This window comes from Convolutriloba macropyga, chromosome 5 (assembly GCF_964194025.1).
Source record: "Convolutriloba macropyga chromosome 5, txConMacr16.3, whole genome shotgun sequence".
Classification (NCBI taxonomy): Eukaryota; Metazoa; Xenacoelomorpha; order Acoela; family Convolutidae; genus Convolutriloba; species Convolutriloba macropyga.
In genome coordinates this window covers 59293341-59316973 of record NC_134472.1, presented here as the reverse complement: position 1 = coordinate 59316973, position 23633 = coordinate 59293341, and the positions used below count along the sequence as shown (strand labels likewise).

General features: G+C 33.5%; 2 protein-coding genes across 3 annotated transcripts in view; both read right to left on the bottom strand.

Moving 5' to 3' along the window:
* Positions 1-23633, bottom strand: part of LOC142339503 (putative helicase with zinc finger domain) — a 156597-nt gene that overhangs the window by 4906 nt on the left and 128058 nt on the right. The gene's annotated exons all lie outside the window — the stretch shown is intronic.
* Positions 5077-23633, bottom strand: part of LOC142339504 (uncharacterized) — a 34471-nt gene continuing 15914 nt past the window's right edge. Inside the window, exon 2 of the mRNA XM_075389587.1 lies at positions 5077-7705. Coding sequence (XP_075245702.1) covers positions 5927-7705 — 1779 coding nt within the window. The 3' untranslated portion in view covers positions 5077-5926. The remainder of the gene's footprint in view (positions 7706-23633) is intronic.

The window sequence follows — 23633 nt, the reverse complement described above, 5'->3', positions numbered from 1 at the left end:
TGAATTTTGCCTCATTGATTGTTCTCATTGACTTGTAACATAGTCTCATTAAGAGAACTTTTCATCCGCTGTATACTAAGGAGTAATTAAAATTGAGTAGTTAAGGCCTTATCTGACTGCATTTTGACGTTGTTACTTTGTGCTTTTAATTTTATATATTCAGTTTTTGCCGTAAAATTTTTGTTTTTGCTAATTTTTTTGGTTGTTTTTTTTGTCTCGTAGTCTCTTTAAGGTCAGATCTCATTGGCGCTGTAATAGGGCATGGCATTATGTAATTCAATTAGTAGATATATTGTGTAACGATTGTTTTAAACTCAAACATATATTTTTTAATTTCTTCATTTGGTTGACAACTAAGTTGGCGAACGCACATTAACGAGCCGCCTTGTTGGGCTTTACTGACCAAATTAAACAAAATGATTTTTAAAAGGTAATTTGTTAACGTGATTACAGATATGTTCAATTCATAGTTAAATGGTTCAGTCAGAAACACCCGACGTTAAAAAGCGTCAAAACCTGACCTGATTCAGAAGACTGTAATATGCCTTTAATTACTCTGTGTTAGTTGTTTAATTAATACGAAGAGTTTTTGCTTGAAAAAAATTAATCTCACTTTCAGTTGGGATAGTTTCATGTCGTCCCACGGGCCACTGAGGCATGGCCAAGTTATTATTTTAATAATTTAATAGTCCTTATTATATAAAATCTCAGAATCGGCTGAAATAATTGAGGGGCTAAATGATAGATGGCTGAAATGTGTGGAGGGGTTTAAACGAGAGATGGGTGAATAAATCAAGGTTAAAGGATGGACGTTAAATAAATAAGAGTGAAAAAGTGGGACACGGTTAGTTCCATATCATGTCCATATCAGTATAATTAATTATTTCATAACTACTAGTATATAATCAAAATCCTACTCTGAAATGCAGGGTTATATTTATATTGGCTTCGAAAATTAATCATTTAATTTTATTAATTTTTCGGCACTTTTGAACGTCGTTTTTTTAAATTTCGGCTCTTTGAAATCAACAGCTAAACGAATGAACACATTTCCATGAACACTTCAATGATTATAAAATATTTAGTTTTGACTGGTTCAATTTTTGAAGGGGAAAATACTCCTACTACAATGCATTGAGATGCAATAAATAGAACTACTGTATAATTTTTTGCCAAACACTAGAAAGGGCATTACGTGGCAAATATTTTCTTTAGTGTTGTGACTGTTGTCAGTTGGACCAGTTTCAATTACACCACGCCATGGTTTGTCGAGTTTTTCATATTTAACAAAAAACCTAATCTACACCGAATGCATTAAGAGCCCTGGTATACATAATTCCCAATCTAAAAGTTGATATTCATGCATTCTCTTGATATTTAGTTAGTAATTTGGGGGACCAATTAGGCAATTATTTAGAAATTAGGATTTTGTTCATTTGGACGTGCCAATTGCTGATATAATTTGTGGAGGAAAAACGAAAACAGCAACAAATGTGAAAAAATGCCGCATCATAATTGATCAAGATTACCAATGGTGGCCATTTTTTTCAGAAAGAAACTAATTATTTCAAAGGCACTCAGTCTTCTTCAGATAGAAGAAATGGATGTTAACAATTTATAAACCGCAAGCGTACGATTCTACAAACTGAGTGGAAAAAAATTGAGATTATTTTGCACATCCAAGTGACAACTTAATGGAGATACGTAAGTGAAATTGGCGTAATATGATGGCGCTTGTTAGTCAACTATAGTCCGATGAGGGATGAGTTCTCAATTTTTGCTAGTTACTCATTTTCTCTAATGACGTGCTTAATGAAAAATTAGAGTATAATAAGCTAAAACTTATTGACTTCTTATTTCTACAGCAATTTGCAAGCTAGGCAACTACCGATGAGCCATTGTGTTTTAGACAAATAACCGTATATGATGAGAAGTTCCAGTTAATTTTGAGGCAACTACCTATAAATAACAGTGATTAAAAGATTGCACATCAAATTAATTTCAAAAACTTTCTTAAACCAGAGCGAGTGAACAAATTCTCTTACAAATTTTAAAGAATTTTAAACTCGCAGGTCAAAGTAGGAAAAATGGTGGTTAGAAAAATTAATGGTGCTTTCAAACACAGCAAATTAATTAGGTCACTTTTTAAAAAGAGAGGAAGAAAGTTTTTGAAAGCATATTCTCAAAACATGTCATAGGCAACTCTAAATCAAAACAAATTAAAACGATTGACAGGTCCATTTCAGAGCAACTGAGATCAAAACAAAATAAAATCAACAAAAAAGTTAACTAATTTATGTTTTGAAGATATCACAACTCCGTTTCAAGGAAAATTTTGCGATTACTGGTTTTTTCCAATGTTTCAATTGAGACAGAAACTTTGTAGTTTCTTCATCGTACGCAGCTTGTTAATCACTGTGATTAAAGTTATATAAAACATACACTAATCAAAAGTTGACTTCGCTGCTAAACCTCGGTTTTTGTTATACATGCACCTTTAAGAGGCTCAAAGATCTTGAAAACACAATAATTGCAAGTCCTTGGTACTTTTGAGCTCATTCAAAATATTATTCTACAAATACAGTTAAAAAATCAACAAAACTTTTGACAAGTATCTCAAAACAACAGATATTTGAAAAAAGGCACGGCAAATTAATTTTTATTTCCCGTTCTCCTCAACCAAACAATTCTGTTATTGAAAAATTTTAGCTCACTCAGTTTTTGATATAACAAAAAGTATACGAATTTTTGATATGCTACCATAATGTTTCCTCAAAATAGTAGTTTGGACCTATTTCTCATAATGGATACCCAAACTTATTCTGTGAATGCTCAGTAAATCTAGATGGTAAATTGATTTTTATTAAGCCATGAGGACAAAAAAAACAACAATGGTTAAAAAAAGACGGCGGACAGTGAATGAATGTGAATAGATATTGTTTCAGATAACAATTGATGTCTCATTAACTATTTGTCATCCATAATGACCAAAAATTTATTATCTAATCTGTTTTTTGTTCTGATTTTTTGCAACTAGAGTTTAGAAAATTTTCTCAAGACACACTCCAACAAACGGCAAAACATTGTGACTGTTTTTTGATAACAATCTCCTGACAAAAACGTTACTTAACAACTGCAGTTATTACATAAACATAATTTCGAAAATGAAACTGTAATTTCCTTTCATAAAAAAGAAGCAGGGTAAACTGTTTTCGCTAAGTGATTTCTATGAAAACAAAGTCAGGTAAAGTAAACTTGATATCGTTGAGCTACAAGCAACAAAACAAATTTTTGAGATCAAAACAGGCAAATTGCTAATAACAAAGATTGCTAATAACAAACTTGCAATAGTTTTACACAACTTTAAATCGTATTTAGATCAAAATTACGACTGCAAGGAACAAAACAATATATATAGGATTAGTTTCGGTTGAAATTACACTTCTCAACATAGACGTAGAAGAATTCGTTGAAAAACAAATTTTCACTCAAAGTTTACTAAGAATTGCAAAAATTCTTTGCATGAAAAATATATCCAAAAGATACTGAATAATTCAGTATAATTCGTAACACAAACCTGTTGTTGCTAAAGGTGTTGTTAGCAGGAAAACATCAGATGGTTCCACATTTGACAAACTTTAAAATTTGATGAAATTAAGTTTTACAGAAAAAAATTTTCTATCGCTTCTACTAACTTTTAAAAAAATATTTGGCACAGCTTTTCACTGGGGCAGAAAAAAATCTTATCATTTTCAGATCGAATTTTTTGAAACAAGTTTTCCTTGTGGAGAGTATACAATTTGTCTTTTCAAACCAATTGATTGTCAGCAAATATGCTAAATGATTTCACGAAATTGATAATACATTAACATCCGAAAAAAAAACTTATTTAAATTGACTGATTGAAAAATATTCAAATGAAAAATTTTATACTTATACATTATGCTTATACAAAATTATTATATATGTGGCTAAACTTTCATTGGACTGGCCTCTATAAATGAAACGTAACCATGATAGTAAATAACATAATTTTTGAGAAGAGAAAGTTTCCATTTAACAAAAAACGTAAGAAGATGAGGGCTACTGAAAATAAAAGCAATTTTGAATTTTTGTTTTTTAATTCATCTCTTTCGTTGCCAGTGCAAAAAAAATTGTAAGAAAGAATATAAGGGTATTTTGTCTTTTATACACGCCAAAAACAGCATGCGGAAGAAAAGGAAGTAAAAACACAGCATTAGTGTGTCAATTCAATAATTGAAAACAAATTCTCAGGACCAAATTCTGTTCTGAGAACACTGATAAGATTCCAATATGGTTCCTAAAAAAGTCGAAAATTATGAGAAAATTAAAGCAATTAGAGCTGTTTTTATCATCAAAGCAACATCTGAGAAAATAATTCTCCGATCGATTACATTTTTCATTATTTAATATTTATATCCAACTCAATTCTTACTGTTTTTAATCAATTGGTTAAAATTAACAGAAAAATTATGCCCCGCTAAAATAAAGGTTTTCCTTAAATTCTTCAGGTCAGAAGGTAAATTTTGCGGTGGCTGTACCTTGACTTGTCCACGGTAGCTGGTGGTAATACCAATTTCACGCTCTTTGGGGTTATCGCCAAGGGCCTCTCTTAAAACCAGTTGCACAACTTTCACCACTTCATATGCTTCGCTCCAATTGCAATTCGATGCTTCACTCGTGTGTGTCGTCATGTTGCCTCGAACATTCCAAAACTGAAGAGGGTACAAGTTTGGTAAAGCTGCTCCTGCTTTTTCTCTGCTGTGATGATTGTATTTGGTTTGGTAGAACTGGGAATGTGCGAATTCCATTATGTCGTTGTTGGAGTAGTAATTACATTCAAGATCAAATCGGAATCCACAAGGCTTTGTATATACAAGCATGGCAAATCGTTGAACAATAGAATGTGCAAAGCTGCTGGATAGGTGAACGCTGAAGAGATTGGGGTTCAGCTGCATGACATCCCCAGTTACGCAAAGTTTGTTCTTCCGAGAGACAAAATGACAGAACTGGAACCAAGAAGAACTCTGCAACTTGGGCGGCTTCGTCAATGAACACATGCGTGAAATCTTTTGAAGTGAATCCTAGTTGATGTAACAGCACGGATGCCGAAAGTGTTACAATAACAACGCTCTTTGCAGATATTTCATCTTTATCGGGGAGCCTTAATGTACAATCTCCGACTGCACGATTTGAATACCTGAGCAAATCGTCGTCAACGGTGCTCAAATCATCGTCTTTGGAAAATAAACGGATACATTTGCCCCCGAGGTTTTCTTTCAATAGTTGCCGATGATAATCATTACCCGTGTTTGCCGAGACAACGCAAATTAAAACTCTGGCCTTTTCTTAATCTTGGATAATTCGTTGGGCAGCAAAAGAAAGTGTGTGAGTTTTTCCGGTTCCGAATGGTCCTGTAATTATTATTGGCGGGTAGGATTTTTGACGATCAGATACATCGTACCAACAAGCTTCAACTGCTTCCTGTTGACTGTAATTCAAATCTGCGAGCAAATAGCGGTCTCGCATTTTGAATCTGTAAAGTAGTTGAAGTTTTTGCGCTTGATAACTGAAGCTGAGGCAATCAACGCGATCGCAGTTCTCATGTCCTGTTTTAGTTGGGCACAATCGAGACAAAGTCCCACAGGCAATCAATGTTTCTCGAGTGTCTTTGTCAAGGGTATGCACTGGAGGGATATACCATGGTGGTTTTTCGAAATAGCTCAGCTCTGACTCCTCCGGAAAAAAGAAGGAGACGTCGTCAAACGGATCGACAGCGTAATGACAGTGAACAAATTGCTTCCTATTCAATCTGAATTCGACATACATGAACACACTGCATTCATTATCAATCTTAAGTGAACACAAATCTCTCTTGTCAACCTGTACAACAATGTACAAATTTTCAACATCTCTTCAAATCGTATTCGGAGTATTCCTCAATTTCACTACGGTAAAATCGGTCACAAATTTTGCCATCTAAACAATTTACAAAACTTTGAGACTTGACCCAGTCACATCGGCGTGAAAGAATTACATAATCGGCTAGGTTAGTTAGTGCTTCACCCTTAATAGAATCTTCGGTTATTCTGAAGGGACATCTAATTACAGCATAGATTGATGTATCGCCACATTCGATGATTTTATGATCTCCATTACTGTAAGATGGTAAAAAGTCAATGTTGGCTTCAAATGAAAGATCATTCAAACACGCAGATCTTGACCATTCTTCCAGGTATAAGGCATTATGAAGATCTCGTTTGTACGTGTCTTTTGTACCTCGATGGACATTGGGAACTTCTGGTGGAATGTGAATTCTATAATTTTCGGCTATTTTATTTGTCCACTCATCCATTCCATTATCCACAGAAACCAAATTTCGCTCCTTCAATCCAAGTTTGAGTGGTTTGTACGTTTCAACTGATTCACGCTCATAACTCTCCAGATTGAACTTCGGCAGTTTGTGCAAAACCTGGACGTATTTCTCTACAACTGTTCCATTTGACAGTTCAAATTGAATGCACGCTTCAGCTTTGAAGGCACGCTCCAAATCTACAGATGGGGTGTAAATAATTTCAACGACAAAAGACCTTAGCCTCAGTGATTGTGACTTCCAGTTTTTATCGTGCAAATTGAATTCACAAGGAATATCCAGCTCGTTTTCTGAATTGCTTTCAGCATCATCTACGTTAATCTTAGTGATAGTAAACTCGCTTCTGTTCTTCTGATCAAAACTTATGCAACTCAAGAACACACATTTACGGAGCCGGAGTGAAAAATTCCAGGTTTTAGAATTTCCAAATTCATTTGTTGGAAGAGCCAGCAGGTCCCTATCCCAAGCCATGGAATAAAACTCCGTCCTTATTTCGTCGAACACATTTTTCAATCTATAAAAGCTTGTTCGTTCGTCCAGTTGCAGTTCCTCTAGCATGCCCGTAGCGTGTATGCTTCCAGGTGGGAAATTAAAACTTGAGACGGCACCAACCGGTATTTGACTCTGAATGGCTGCTGAGGAATTCGGATAGGACTGAAAAGGAACACCGAATAATGTTGTAGGAAGTCCTTGATGTTGCTTCCTGGCAAATAATCTATTGATATCTTGTTGGTTTAACAAACCCGTGCTCTTTGACCGCAATGGCTGTTGGCTTTGAGGAGCTATATCCTTAGCCACTATATTATTGATTCCATCTGGCAACAAATGCTGATTCGCTGGACTGTTGAGCAATGACAGTAGTTGTGGACCTGTTGTAATTCCCTGTCGCCCAAAAAGTGTGGGTTGTTGAAAAATTTGACCGGCAGGCTGCAGACTGGATGCCTGCAACTGTTGCATGAAGGCATTGCAACTTTGAAGGTTATTAAGCATGTTTGGCATAAATGGTGCGTTCTGTGCATCTAGAGGTAGTCCCATCATACTGGGGTGAAGGAAGGGAAGTTGCGAGGCCTGTTGATTTATTTGGTTCACAAACGCCTGCTGCATAAAAATTTGCTGCAAGTTTGGATCTAGCTGGATCATTTGTTGTAGCTGCTGCTGTTGTTGAATCAGTTGCTGTTTTTGTTGTAATAGTTGCTGCTCTTTTTGTCGTTGTTGCTCTTGTCTTGTCAGAAATTCAACATGTTTCCGCAAATCCGCTAGTTCATGTGTGTCTCCTGGTTCTTGATTTTGAGCCCCACCTCCACGTCTATTCTAAACCCACAAGTACTATTGTTAAAAACGCAATCGGTTATAGAGAAACTGTGTACCTAAAATGGTATCATTTAGCATAAACTGAAGTCTTAAACCAATATTTGGATTTTAATCATTTTTAAAATGGATTTAGCAGCACAATTCAATTATACTTATTTGAGCTATGAAAAGGCTTTAGCTGGACTCTAAGACATGCTGGACGTCAACTAGACTCAAATTTTTCATTTAAGACTTTAGCTGGGCCCAAAATTTTTACAAAAGGCTTTAGCTCGACCCAAAATGAAGGATGGGATTTACCTCGACCCACAGTTTGAAAAACAGAATATAGTCCAGCTACGGTCTTTTCAGTGATCCAATTAGAATTTTTCATAACCAATTAGAGTCGAGCAAGGTCTTGTCACAAAATCACCAATAAAAAACTTTGAGTAATTTTAGTGTCCTTGTTGTGTATTTTTGTGCTATTTTACTTGTGCAAAGAGGAGAGGTTAAACTGTGCAGGAATGGAATTGATTGAATTAGTATTTTAATCTCTCTCAGCATCTGGCAAAACGGTTGATACATCTTCACTCAAACGGTTGCTACACAGATATGTCATAGAAAAATTGATGAAAGTAGGCAACTCAGATGATTTATTTTTTCACATTTATTTTGTTATATTAGCACACGCTCACTCATATAGTTATTAATTAAATACATTGCGCAAAATTGATGAAAAAAGGCTTTACTAATATCTACACAAAACAATTTGCTCATAGAGTTCAAGTTTTTTTGTTTTTTTTTAAGAATAATTGTGTGTAATCGTAAAGATAATGGGTCATTTGATGCTGAATAAGGTGAAAAAATAGATTTTTATTTGAATGATTTTTCTCATGTTTTCGTATTATTCTGAATATTTTCTGTGAATTAGTTCAAAAATTGGTCAACAACATGTCAGTTTTCATACAAGAAATTTCAATTCCAATTCGAATTGGAGTAAAAATTGACCCATTTGCTTGAAATTGGAATTTGTCTGATAGATTTGCAATCAGCTAATCATTCAAAAGTTTTTTGATAAAACTTTTTTTCAGAAACTTGACAAAAGTGTAAACAATACATCTTACTTCCATTTTAAAACTTTCACGAGTTAAATCTTCGTTGAGAATAATGCCACAAAATGTACTAAAATAGCGGCCCGAATGTTTTTAGATTTCGGTCTCAAAAACTGATACTACGGAAAAACAAAACGTTTAACCTTTTTAGGTTACCAAACGTGTTAACAAGTAATACAACATATTTTTCTGAAACAGCAGTTTCCATGGTTTGGGTATTTATGCTAAAATTGGATGTTTCTTCTTCAAAAAAACTGGTTATTTTTTTAATAATAGCATCACCTTATTTCACTCAGTTTAGTAAGTAAAACAATTGTTCGTTAATAATGGACAAATTTAGGTAAATTTGCTGACAGTCGGTTGATTTTTTGTACAATTTGACTGAATTCAATGAAAACTAATAAAAATTGTTCTCCTTGATAAATAGAATGGAAACGTTGAAAGATTTGGCGCAATTGGAACATACAAATTTGCATAAAAATGAAGTGTTCATAATTTGATTTTATTAATTAGATAAGGTAAGCTATAATAAAAGATTTTTATTAGATTTTATTAATTAGATATAATTAATTAGATTTTATTAATTAGATAAGGTAAGCTATAACAAAAGATTTTTATTAGAGAGTAAAATCAATTATCCCAACTGGGTTTTTTACCCAGTGCAATTATGACAATTTTAGAGGCCTATTGTTCTCGCTCTCTTTCTCTAGGTACATTGTTGGAAATTTGATGGGAACAGGCTATACACATTCTTATTACACAAATAAAAATGGAATGATACGGGGAACATTGGGTCAAAAAATGGTTGAACACAATTTTTCTCATTAATATCAAGAACTTGAGCAAATAGAGAAGAAAATGTTTTCCATCGGAAAACTTTTAAAATAATAATTTGCTGACACTTTTTATTCTTAATTTTGCCGAAACTGTACTTGACGTTAGAAAACATCATATAGTGTTTTGGAGCATATATTTTTTATGATTTTTTGATTTCAGGTTTTTAGATCTTTTTTGGTTAATTAAAAATTCAATAATTTTATTGAACTTTGAAGTTCTCTCTATTACATTCTACATTAAAAATTGCCCCAGAAAGGTGTGATATAACGCTCAATTTAATGAAGGCATGTGTATTTAGGTTTCAAAAATTGAAGCTTCCGAAGCAACAAAAAGTAAAATTTGGAGAATTGTAATGATTGTCATAAAAATCTTTGTGTTGAGGCAATCTATGAACTGTTATTATATCAAAGCGTTCCGGAAAATAGAATTTTCCGGTTTGAAGTCTGAGAAGATAAGACTACGGAAAATTCAAAAATATCATCTTTATTTTCACCTAGAAACTATCGCCATTTAATTCTAGTTTGAAAAAAAGGTCACTTTTGATGAAAGTGTGGAAATGTTGGGTGAATATTTGAAAAACTATTATAAAATTGAGTGAATTAAGTTGTAAAATGGTGTTAATGTTGGATAAATTTCATGAAATTTGCCTTCGACAGTTAAATTGGCTCATAAATGGCTAAAAATGTGTTTATTTTAAACGTCCGCAAATCTGAAAGAGATGAGAAAAAAAATTAAATTGAATTTTTTAATCACGTGAGTTTGGAAAACGTTTCGGTGAAACAAGCTGTTAATTGTGCAATGAGGAGAGGGTAAACTGTGAAGGATTGTACTTGGTTGAATTATTGACCTTTTCGGCATGTGGCACTTGTTCACTCGAACAGTTGATACACAGATATGTCCTAAAACAATGGATGAAAATAGGAAACTCAGATGATTTAGTTTTCAATTTTACCGTTGTGTATTAGCACACGTTCACTCATAATGTTTTTACAAAGATACATTTTCGCAAAATTGAGGAAAGAAGGCTTTACCTAATATCTACACACAACAATTTGCTAAAGGAAATCAAGTTTTTTTTGTTCTTTTGGAATATTTGTGTATAACCGGGAAGACATTCGGTCATCTGATGCTGAATATGGTGGCAAAACTGATTTTTCTTTAAATTATTTTTCTGCTTTTGTAACATTCGGAATACATTGGGCGAACTGGTCCAAAAATTGGTCAACAAAACGTCAATTTTCATAGAAAAAAATTTAAATTTGAAGTGGGGTACAAATTGACGAATTCTTTACACATTTGCTCGAAATTTGGAATGTGTTTGATAGATTTGTAATCAGCTGATTTTTCAAAAAATTTTGTTAATAAAAATGAAAAAGTTTCTCATTTTTCACCAAAAAATGGTAACAATTTAAACAAGACATCTTAATTCCATTTTAATATTTTCACCAGTTTATCCATTGTTAAAAATACTGCCTAAACGTGTACCGAAACCGAAGCTCAAAATGTTCTCTAGATTTTCGCCGCAAAAACTGATACTACTGAAAAAACCGAGTAACCCTTATAGGATAAAAAAACGTGCAAACAAGTAATGTAAAATACTTTTCTGTAACAACATTTATCATGGTTTCTGGTTTTTGAAACTAAAATTTCAAAAAAACGCAAACTTGCACACTTGCTTTTTTTTACTGACCCTCATATTTGGATAATTTTTTGGAAAAAAATTGGGTACATACGCTAAAATTGGAAGTTTCGTCCTGAAAAAACTGGATATGGTTTTTAAATTGGCATCAACTTTAAATCACTCCAAATAGTTACTAAAATCTCTTTCTGTAAATAATGGACAAATTAAGGGGAATTTCAGTCAATTAGATTTAGAGCAAATTGACTGAACTTCAATGAGAAATAATTCTCCTTGATTTATGGAATGGAAATGTTGTGAAGATTATGTGCAATTGGAACATACCAATTTGCCTAAAAATGCTGTATCAGTAATTAGATTATTTTAATTCGATAAGATAAGATATAACAAAAGAACTCTATTGCCTCAAAATGTATTGCAACAGAGGCTCAAAGTTTTTTTAGATTTTGGTCTCAAAAAATGATACTACGAAAAAACAAAACCTGTAAGTTTTTTGGGCTAACGAAAGTGTAATACAACAAGTTTTCTGAAACAGCAGTTTCCATGGTTTCTGGTTTGAGAAAAAAAATTCAAAAAACGTAAACTTGCAAACTTGCCTTTTTAATGACCCTCAAGTTTGGATAACTTTTTGGTAAATTTTTGGTATTTATGCCAAAAATGGAGTTTTCGTCCTTAAAAAACTGGATAGTATTTTTAAATTGGCACAACTTTAATTCACTCCAAGTAGTAACTAATATCTTTTTTTGTTAAAAGTGGACAAATTTAGGTAAACTTCAATCAATTATTTTCTAGAGCAAATTGACTGAACTTCAATTAAAATTAATAAAAAAAATAATTCTCCTTGATTTACGGAATGGAAATGTTATGAAGATTTTGTGCACTTGAAACCGAAACAATTTGCATAAAAACGATGTATTCATTATTAGATTTTATCAATTAGATAAGATAAGCTATGACAAAAGATTTTTGTTAGAAAGTAAAATCAATTATCCCAACTGGGTTTTTCCCCGGGGTAATTATGATAAATTTACAGGTCTATTGTTCTCGCTCATGATGGGAACAGGCTATACCTATTCTCATTAAATAAATAATAAAAGAATGATAAAGGGCAGATTGGGTCCAAAAATGGTTAAACACAAATTTTCTCATTAATTTCAAGAACTTGAGCAAATAGGGAAGAAAATATTTTTCATCGGAAAATTTTTAATGTTTCGCCATTTAATGCGATTTAAAAAAATCTTTATTGGGAAATTTGCAGAAATTGTTTTAAGCTTTTGATGGAAAAAGGGTCATTTTTGTTGAAAGTATGGAAACTTTGGGTAAAAATTTGAAAAGTTTTTGTAAAACTGTTTAAACTTTGGTGTTAAATGGTGATAAAGTTGGATAAATTTCATGAAATTTGCTTCTGAGTTATATTGGCTCAAAAATGAGTAAAAATTGTTTACTTTAAACGCCGGCAAATTTTCTAAAAAACTTGAAAGGGAAGAGAATAAAAAAGTTTCAAAATGGGCTTGTCTAATCACATGAGTTTAGAAAATGTTTTGGTGAAACATGCTGCTATTTGTGAAATGAGGAGAGGGTAAACTTTGAAGGAGTTTGCTTGGTTAAATTAATGACTTTTTCAGCAGCTGGCACTTGTTCATTCAAACGGTTGATACACAGTTATGTCTTGAAACAATTGATGAATGTAGGAAACTTAGATGATATATTTTTTCAAACTTATTTTGGTGTATTACACACGTTCACTCATAAGGTCTTCACATAGATACATTTTCGCAAAATTGAAGAAAGAAGGCTTTACCTAATATCTACAAACAACAATTTGCTTTTTTTTATCTTTTGGAATATTTGTGGGTAACCCGGAAGATATTCGGTCATTTGATGCTGAATATGGTGACAAAATTGATTTTTCTTTAATTGATTTTTCTCCTGTTTTTGTAGCTTTTGGAGAATTTTGTGTAAATTGGTTCAAAAATTGGCCAACAAATTGTCAATTTTCACTTAGAAAAATTAAATTTAAAATTGTGTAAAAATTGAGGAAATTTATACACATTTGCTTGAAATTGGGAATGTTTTTGACAGATTTGTAATCAGCTAATCATTCGAAATTTTCTTCATAAAGCTTTTTATTTTTTAATAAGAAATGGCACAGGTTTAAACAATGCATCCTACCTCCATTTTAAAATTTTCACTAGTTTATCCTTCGTTAAAAATAATGCCTCAAATTGTAATGCAACCGAGGCCCAAAAAATTTTTGGATTTTGGCCTCAAAAACTGATACTACGAAAAAAAAGTGTAACCTTTTTAGGGTACAAAACGTGTAAACAGATAATGTAAAATAATTATCTGTAAGAACACTCCCCATGGCTTCTGGTTTAAGATAATGAAACTTCAAAAAAACGCAATTTTACACACTTGCCTTTTTTTGAATCTCATTTTTGGATAAATTTTTGGAAAAATTTAGGAATTTATGCTAAAAATGGATGTTTCTTCTTCAAAAAACTGGATATTGTTTTTAAAAATGGCATCACCTTTAACTCACTCTAATTAGTTCTTTCGAAATCTTTGTGTTTAACCGAGAAGATATTCGGTCTTTTGATGCTGAGCGTGGTGACAAAATTGATTTTTCTCTAAATGATTTTTCTCATGTTTTCGTAATTTTCGGAATGTTTTGTGCAAATTGGTTTAAAAATTGGTCAACAATTTGTAAATTTCCATAGAAAAAAATTGCGATTGAAATTGGGATAAAAATTGAGGAACTTTTTACACATTTGCTTCTAATCGGAAACTTTTTTGATAGATTTGTAATCAGCTAATCGTTTGCAAAGTTTTTTATAACGCTATTAATTGTTCTCAAACGCTTGACAAAATATAAACAAAGCATCTTCAATTCAATTCGAATTTTTCACCAGTTTAATCTCCGCTCAAAATAATGCCACAAATTGAACTCCAACAGAGGCCCAAAAGTTTTTTTAGATTTTGGTCTCAAAAACTGATACTAGGCAAAAAAACATGTGACATTTTTAGATTACAAAACGTGTAAGCAGGTAGTATAACATACTTTTCTGAAACATCATTTTTTATTATTTCTGGTTTGAGACACTAAAATTTCACAAAAAAAAACGAAAAACTTGCACACTTGCATTTTTTTTACCCTCAAATTTGGTGTAACCTTTTCGTAAAATTTGGGTATTTATGCTAAAAATGGATGTTTTGTCTTCAAAAAACTGGATATTTTTTTTTAAAAATGGCATCACATTTAACTCACTCTATTTAGTACTTAATATCCTTATTTGGTAATAGTGGACAAATTTCGGTAAATTTGCTGACAATTGGGTTAATTCGGGTACAAATTGTTGGAACTTCAATGAGAATTAATAAAAACTGTTGTCCTTGAATAATGAAAATTTGAATAATGGAATATATATATATATATATATATATAATATTTGATTAATGGAAAAATTGAGAAGATTACGCGCAATTGCAACGTACAAAATTGCCCAAAAATGATGTATCAATGATTAGATTTTATTAATTAGATAAGATAAGCTATAAAAAAGATTTATATTTGAGAGGAGAACCTATTATTCAAACTGCGCTTTTGCCCCGGGGTGATGAAGATAATTTTACAGGTCTATTGTTCTCGCTCTCTTTTTCTATGTAAATTGCTGGAAATTTAATGAGAATAGGCTATACCTATTCGTTTTAATTAGTTGAAAAAGGAAAGAGATAGGGCATATGGGGTCAAAATTAGTTGAACAAAATGTATAAACAAAAAAGTTTTTCTTAAATTTGCCGAAACTGTATTTGCCTTTAGAAAACTTCATATAATGTTTCGGAGCATATAACTTCACATTCGCCAAATTTGTTATGGAGCAAATAACTCGCCAAATTTGTTCAACTTTGAAATAATCACCATTAAACTGTACGTTAAAAATTGTCCTCGAAAGTTGTAATATAACACTCAATTCCATCAAAATATGTGATTTTAGGTTTCAAAAACTGTAACTTCCGTTGCAACAAAGGGTAAATTTTATAGAATTAAAAAGATCGTCATTAAAATCTTTGTTTTGAAAGTCTTATCTGCTACTATACCAAAGCATTTTGAAAAATTGAATTTTCCAGTTTTGTACATAGAAACCATCGCCTTTAAATTCTACTTTGAAAAATAACTTTTAAAGTTCTACTATAAAACACATTTTCGCATTAAAGATTTTTTTGATGTTTCAGAACCTGAAAAAATTGATGATCAATAAATTTCAATTTTATGTCTGGGCTCTGCTAATCTTCAATGCAGTTAACGTTTTAGTTGAGTATTAGAAAATTGTTTTCTGAAAATTTTTTTTACAAACTGAAACTATGGAGAAACGAAAACTCGTCATGTGTTTTTCTAGGACAAATTTAGATTTATTGAACTTTATTCTAGAAAACAGAGTACATCGTACTTTTTTCATTAACTTGCCGATTTTTTATTTTGATAACTTCCAGTTTCTTCAGCTGAAACTACCGAAAAACTAATCAGAAACTACAAAAGAGACTCCGAAAAGGTTATTTCTGCATGCTTATTACATTTTTGCATAATAACACATGAAAAGAATTTGAAAAAAGGAAGTTTTAGAAATTAATGATTGTTCATAAAGTTAATTCATATGTACGTCCTTTTTACCAGGTCTTGTTTAACTATTACTACTCACTTATTTTGTGGATTGGACAACAAAATTGCAGGCACTTCGAAATAAACATTCTTAGTAGTTTTGTCAATTAGTTTTGACTGACCATCAAAAAGACTACGTAATTTTAATTTAAATGCAGAGACTAGTCTAATCAGAGCGAAAATTCTGGATTATATTTTGATCAAAGGGAATTGGTGGACCTCAGGTCCCACAATCACTTTGGGACGCAAAAAACTCACGCCAATAAATTTTTCGCAAAAAGATCTGATCAGAGGACTATTTGGCCTGGCGTCGTTTTCAAGATTTGTCTCCTTATTGAAAGTGACAACACAATGAATCGAAAGAACACAAATTGTACGCGAGATTTAAAATTAATGTTTATTATCATTGGCTGAAAACAAAGTGGTATTTGTGCGCTTGTATGAAACATGCCCAGTAAAACTTGCCTCGCGGGCCATAACCATGACTCAGTGGATCGATTTGAATCTATCTGAAGCGATCAAATTATCACGCCAAACATCATCATGTTATGCTCAAAAACATCACTTTGTTCTTAAATGTAACTGGTCAATTTAAAGATAAAATTAATATTTCAATTTTCATTCTCTTGACACCATTCTTCATTTTGAATCTACTGTCTTGGCGACTGGCCCTTGGATTAAAAACAGTAAAACTGGGACAGTAAATCTGAAAAGCACGTTGTTCTTCTTGGCTATAATTAAGCGCTATTTGCGAGTTTAAACATGAGATTAGCAATGACACAGAGGTCTCCTAATTTGGTGAAAATAATCATCCTACAAACTAGTCTGAGAAACTTTTTCCTTTCATAGCTTGGTTGAAGGTTTGTCTTTGAAGTTGAAGTTCATCTACTGTTTGTGTTCAGTTGGGATCTAGGTATGTAGACAAATTATGGCTTGATCTAGTTACAATCTAACAACAATTTCTTTGAAAATTGGGTCCCAGATAATCTGCGGTTCACAATAAATGTACTGTGCGCAACATGAAGATCCATTGCTCCAATATCATCTTCTAGTTTGGACTTTTTATATTGTTTATACGAGTTGTTGTTGCTTTTGTGACAATCAATGTGTGCGACTGAAATCTTCTTGATCAATTTGTTCAAGAAGTTCAGAGAATGGAAATTATAGCTCCATTGCTGTTAATAGGTTATAGTTAATCTTTTTAGAGTGCTAAATGCTAATTGTGCGTCTAAGACTGAGGTTAATTCTTTACTCATTTGAGTGTTTCCTTTATCTATTGTATTAGTAACATTTCATTTTCAACCCATCGTTTCAATTCAAAGCACCAGTATTTTAATCAGCTCTGTTATACTGCTTAGTTGAGTATTTAGTCATTTGAGTCACAATTGACCACTGCTTGTTAGAGTTGGGCAATTGCGGTGCGATTGCCTTACTTTCCTGATTGAGTTCGGATTTGACTTTTGAAAATAGCTATTCGCGAAGCGAATGACTAAATGCTGGTTAAGCTTAGATTTGAAAAGCAGTTGACTACGTTAATTTACAACTAAATTAATTGAGCGCAAATGAGAGAATGAAAAAGAAATTTGAACAAAATGAAGATTAAAGGAAACTTAAAGAGATCATAAGTTATTCATACACAAGAAAAGAAGTTAGATTTGTCTATACACGTGAACAGACAGTTTCATTTCTGAAACCTGAGCAAAAGATGATTGCAACTCAAATGATTAATGAAATAGATTTAAAGAATTGAACTAAATACACTGCCCTTGAAATTGATAAAACTAATAAATGAACAAAATACGGCAATGGATAGTCTAATGACAAATATCCAGTCTGTATGACATTTCCCCCTGTTGGGAAATCGGAAAGCTTAAAAAAATGAAATCAGAAAAATAGCATTTATTCACCGGTTAAAGAGTAATAAAATATTTTTATATTAAATGATTATATGAAGAATATTGAGTTTTAAAATAGTTTTATTCTGAACTGTCAGATTGTTGCTCAGCCTCAAGAACAGTCATCTCTCTTTATCAGTTGGAAGATTCGGATTTGGGTCAATTTTCCAACGCTCAATTGGGTTTCTTGGAGACACCGTGCCTATAAATGTTGTATCGGGTACAGGAAGTTCGGTTGAATAGCCTTGCGTATCCTGTGTTTCTTGGTTTACACCTGTGTTTGCTGGCTAGAGTCCTTCTTCTGTTTCTTGAGCTGCCTTTTCTTTCGTCTAACTGAGGATATGTCCGAACAAGACGCATCGCTGACTTGAATGGAGCGTAATTTTAAAATTAATTGGTGTTAATTTTGTAAAGTATTGGTGTTATTTGAGGCGCGGATGGGCCTGATATAGATGATTGTGATGGTGGAGCTGCGATTGTTTAGGCAGGACTGAAATGCAATATTTCAGTCGAATATGGCCGATTTTGAAGTGCTTCATTTTGTTTGGGATTTCCTTTGGGGATTCGCATTTTTAAATTTCTCGCCACATTGCTTGTCGATGAAATGCATGAAGGAACTGATGATATTACGCGGATATCATCTGGTTGATTCTTTGAGCGCTAGATTTTTTTGCTACCAAGGTTCTTTTTCAAAAGATCCTTTTTATGATTCTGGATCTTTTGTTTAAGAGTTGTTTTGCTAATCTTCAGTGGTCTCCTATCAGCATAGTTAGCTAATTGGTTCCAAATTTAGCGATATCCGAGTTATGTACTCGTTCTTCGGGCTTATCCGGCTCCTTTATTATGCTGGTTGTTGGGATGACCCTTCCAACTGTGCTCCCCGGGGCCAAAAATTCATAGAACCCGTTTTGTTGATTTGCGGCATGAATTTTTGTTCAATCTTTACTTGAATATTCATTTTTCTTCGTGGTATAAGTCGAAAAATACATTCGGACCACATTAAACTGTTCTCTTTGTTCTTCATTTTCTGTTGTTCCTCATGAGCATTGGCGTTTGCGGCGCAATTGACTTGTTTTTTTGCTTCCTCCGAGCACATTACAGCAACAGCCCACTGTTCTCTGTGAGGTACGATCGGCCTAGTATCGTATCTTCGTCTAAATAATATTTAATGATTTTTATTATAATTTAAATTTTGTATTTGATTTCTTTGTAATATTAGATGCTGGAGTGTTGCATTTTCTGCCAAAATGTGCTTCAGTTTGTGTTACACTTGTTGTTTTTTGTTTAGATATTCTAAAAAATTAAATGATTGCATGTATTGCATGTTGCAGATTGACTTTTTTAAATGGGCTTTTAAACATGATAAATGTCGTTCAATAGTTCGAATCAGACGTTCAACAAGGCCTATTGCTCTGTGATTATGTGCACTTGCATATATTGGTTCTATCTTCTTTTCTGAACAAAATTCTTTAAATTTTTTGCCTGTTAAACATCTAGCTTGGTCTAATTTAATTGTTCTAGGTACTCCATGATTATATATGTATGTTTTCAGAAACTTGATTACATATGGACTGGAAGCTTTATTTACTATTTCTATTGTGGGTAATTTTGAGTAGCAATCAATGCTTGTTAAAAATATTGCTCTATTCTTTTTTCATTAATAATAGGTCCGCCAAAGTCTATTTGGAGTTTGTCATTCAAATCAATACATTTAGGTAATGGTGAACATTTGCTGTGCGGAATCACTGATTTAAAGTTCTAAGCAATTTCCGTGCAGGCTGGCACTCACTAGCCTTAGCTTGTATGTCTCGGTGAATATATGGCCATCAGATTTTCTGAGCCAGAGAAAGCATGGTAAAGTTTTCTGGGTGGATGGACTAGATGTCTTCAAGCACGGCATCCTTGATAGCTTTCAAAATGGCTAAGCGCTCCTCAATGCATGAACACCCGTTTTTAAGCCAGATGTTGCGCCAATATGAGCATATGTAGGGACTAAATTCTTGATCTTCTTTTAGTCATTTTTCGTCACGCAGTCCCACTTCCTTTAGGATGGCATCCTTTCTCTTTTAGGTGGCCAACAACTTCTTGCTGAAGGCGGGATTCATTGTTTCCGAGAGCCTTAGGTCGTCCGCTGTGTCTTGTGCGCTCGTTGAAGGACTTGTCTCTGTATTAGAACAGTTTGACCCTGGTGTTGTATTATTGGGTTAATTGTCAGAAGTTTACACGGGCTTTAGTCGGTGTAGATTTTGCAGATTTTACTCGTGGCATTTTTGAGGTAGAATTTGTAGAGTGATTATCAGAGTACTTGATTTTAGAAGAATTTTGGGCAAAAAGCGAGTTATTTTGGTAGTTCTGTATTAATGGATGGATTTTTTGAATTTTGCGCCTAATTTAGAGAATTTGTGATGATTAGTTGATCTGGTATCAAAAATGAGACCTATCGGGCTTAATTGTTCAGATTGTTCACATTCTTTACTGTCTGACTCTTGGAAAGCATTTGCAGCAAACTTGTGAAAGGAATTCGATTTATGTAATGGTGGACTATCTATTGCGAATTGTAATATAGAATGTGAAGAGGATGTTTGCTACGCAACTGGCGATTTTAAGTGAAGAACATTAGATTTACATAGTAGTGGTAATTGCGATGCAATTGGCACAGAAATATTAGAATGCGGTAAATGCGTAGCAAATAGTTTTTTTCTGAATTTGGGAATTTTCGCTTCTGATAATAGGTGTTTGCGGTGCAAATGGCTCATTCGGTTTTGAGATGGTTGAATTTGACATTAGGATGCTATTTAATTAATGTAATGTGAGTGGTTTATGTTCAATTAGGTGTTTAAAATTATCCCGGATTTTGGATTTTGTTGCCACCACCACAAAACAATGTACACTGCATCTCTTTTCTGTGGGATTGAGAAAACGCGATGCGCATGCTATAGGTTTCCACCCAAGAGTGTGCACCAAGTCCAGAACGCGAGGCTTCGCACTTTACTCTGACGTCCAAATTTGGATTATAATGGCCGTTTTCAGTGCTTTTTCCAATTTTACCTGTAAAAATACTGAAATATTTGTCGTGTATTTCTGTCCAGAAACATTTGGAAGACGTTTTTAAAAGTGGTCTAAGGGGATGACAGTGTTCAGCTAAGTTTGGTATAAATTTGCTTGCATAATGTACTGATCCAGGGAACGATCTTAAGTGCTTGAATGTGGATGGTGGTTTTATTAGATGAAATAGCTGGAGTTTTATTTTCTGGTGGTGATGTACCAGTTTGGTTGAGTTTTTAGCCTAGCCAACCTATTTCTGTCTTAGCAAATGACATTTTTGGGGTTGATGCAGAATATTCTTATCTAATTTTTTTAGACATTTGATGACATAATTGATATGGTCATATTCTGATCCCGTAGTAACTTCAACGATATCGTCTAGATAACAATATTTGTTTTGGAGGCCTACAAGTGTGTAGTCTATTGATTTTTGAAATTCAGCTGCTATGTCCATGAGGCCATTAGATCCAGTGTTAAATCTGTGTAAAACTGTAGATGCTCCGCCAATGATAACGAAGTTCCACAGTTTTTGTGTAATTGTAGTTGCCTATATGTGTATTTAAGGTCCAAAGTTGGAAAATATTCTAGTTGACCGTGATGTTTCTTCTTTAAGGGTTGTAAGATTGAATCTTATAAAATTTCCTATTCATTTGATAAATATTTTTTAAAAAAGATTTAGAGAACTCTAGAATCTAATGCTAATTTTTTTGTTTGGTCTTTCTTTACTGTAATTACTATGGGCGAGATGAAGTTTTTGTCAGAGCAACAAAATACATTTTCAATGTGTCCTTCTTTTCTAATCGTTCTAATTCAACACAAACTCTAGTTTGTAGGTTAAATGGGACGCGACGACGTTTTTGATGCTTTGCTGTAAATTTTTGATGAAATTTTAATTTAACGACACGTGTCTTTGATAAACCGATTCTTGACACAAAGTCAAGGAATTGCGATGCGATAGTCTGTTTTATTTTGCATGTAGAATTATCAATATTTTAAACACATTTACCACTTTTTGATCGTTGTCGGATCACTGCCAAAACAAGAATGCTGAAAAGGTCCCTTCCGATGATGAGTTTATGGCCATCCTCTACAACTGTAATGCAAGCGTCCTCACGTGTCCACTCATTATAGACAACTGTTGTTGCAAGTTTGTCAAGAACTTTTATCGGTTCATTTAAAAATATTTTTAGGTCTTTCTCACACTTTAAAGTGATCCATCGTTGAGATGAGGTAGTCTGTAGGATTTTTTTGACCAAAAGTTTTTGTGTTTTTGCTATTTACCTTACCAGCGGCCATCATAGAGTTTGCAATGATTTTTCCATATTGGAGGTTGCCTTGAAGGGTTCTAGTTGATTTGGTGTATCGCTAGAGATTGCGGCCTCATAGACCTTGGGATCACTATCGTAATTTGAGTCATATAGTTGAATATAAAGTTGTCGGTGACTGGTTATGTAGTTGACAGATTCCTCATCATCACTCCTGGTATTGGTAATTGTATTGGTATTTGATTATTTCAGTTCTTTTTAGTAAAATGACCTAAAATTCCAAAATTTTTGCTTTTCTTGCCTTTCGCGGGGCGTATTTGACGGTGATTATGGCTCCAATGTTGACCACAATTCGCGCAAATGGTATTGTTTCGGTTGTATTGGTGGACAGTTGGATTGCGAAGAAGTCTTTTCGTTCTTGTTGGTAATTCATGGTGCGACTTCGGCCTTGAAATTTGTTGACTATGTTCACTGATTGGGCGTTTGCATTGCAAAGATTTTGATTGACCTTTGTTGGTATTGAGCTCCCATCTCAATATGAATAGCTATTTCGAGTGCTTTTGTTGATGTCACAGTTTCTTTCAGAAGCTTTTTTTGGTATGGAAGTCCAGCGTATTAAAGATGAAGGTATCTCGAATTCCCGAATTAGTGTTGTTTCCTCATCTCCCAAACTAATAATTTCTGCCTGTTCAATGAATCTCCCATAGAAACTCTCCACAGATTCTCCTTTTTGTTGTTTGGACCAGAAAGATTCCTCCATCACACGCCAAAGTTCTTTCATCGACTCTTTTTCAATGATGAAATGCGGGTATTTGCTCTAAAAAATGCTGAGACCCTTTGTCTTAATACAGAGGCAGAGAAGTGAGGTTGCCTTTTAGTCATAATGCTCCCAAGTTTTATTGCCGCACAAAATGCCAATTTCGTCAGTCTTCTTACATCTATTTTGCAACGTCACCTTTCGTTGTTGGTTGCAAACTTTCCTGTCGCGTTCAACTGATTGAATGGGATTATCCACTGGTTCCTCATGCACAAGTTTGGGTGGATATGTGACTGCCGTGGCTGGTTCATTGAGAAGAATCTCCAATTGGGTCAATTCTTTTGCCAACCATGCCAATTTCCATTGTTGCGTTCATTTCTCCTACGAAAAAGGAGGTATGATGGTTGTTTTCTCCCAGAAAGCGTCGATTAGCAGGCGAGTTTTTCAGAAATCAGTAGCTGACTGCGCCATGTTATATTGCTTAGTTGCGTATTTAGTCAATTGAGTCACAATTAACCACTGTTAGTTTGAATTAGCAATTGCCTTGCGATTGACTAACTTTCGAGATTGAGTTAGAATTTCACTTTTAAAATTCGTTATTCGCGACGCGAATGACTACTTTGCTGGTAAAACTTAGATTCGAAAAGCAGTTGACTGAGTCAAACTACAACTGATTTAATCCAGCGCAAATGAGAGAAAAAATATTATGTGGTGTTGTTATCTGGTAGTTTTATGCCGGCTTACT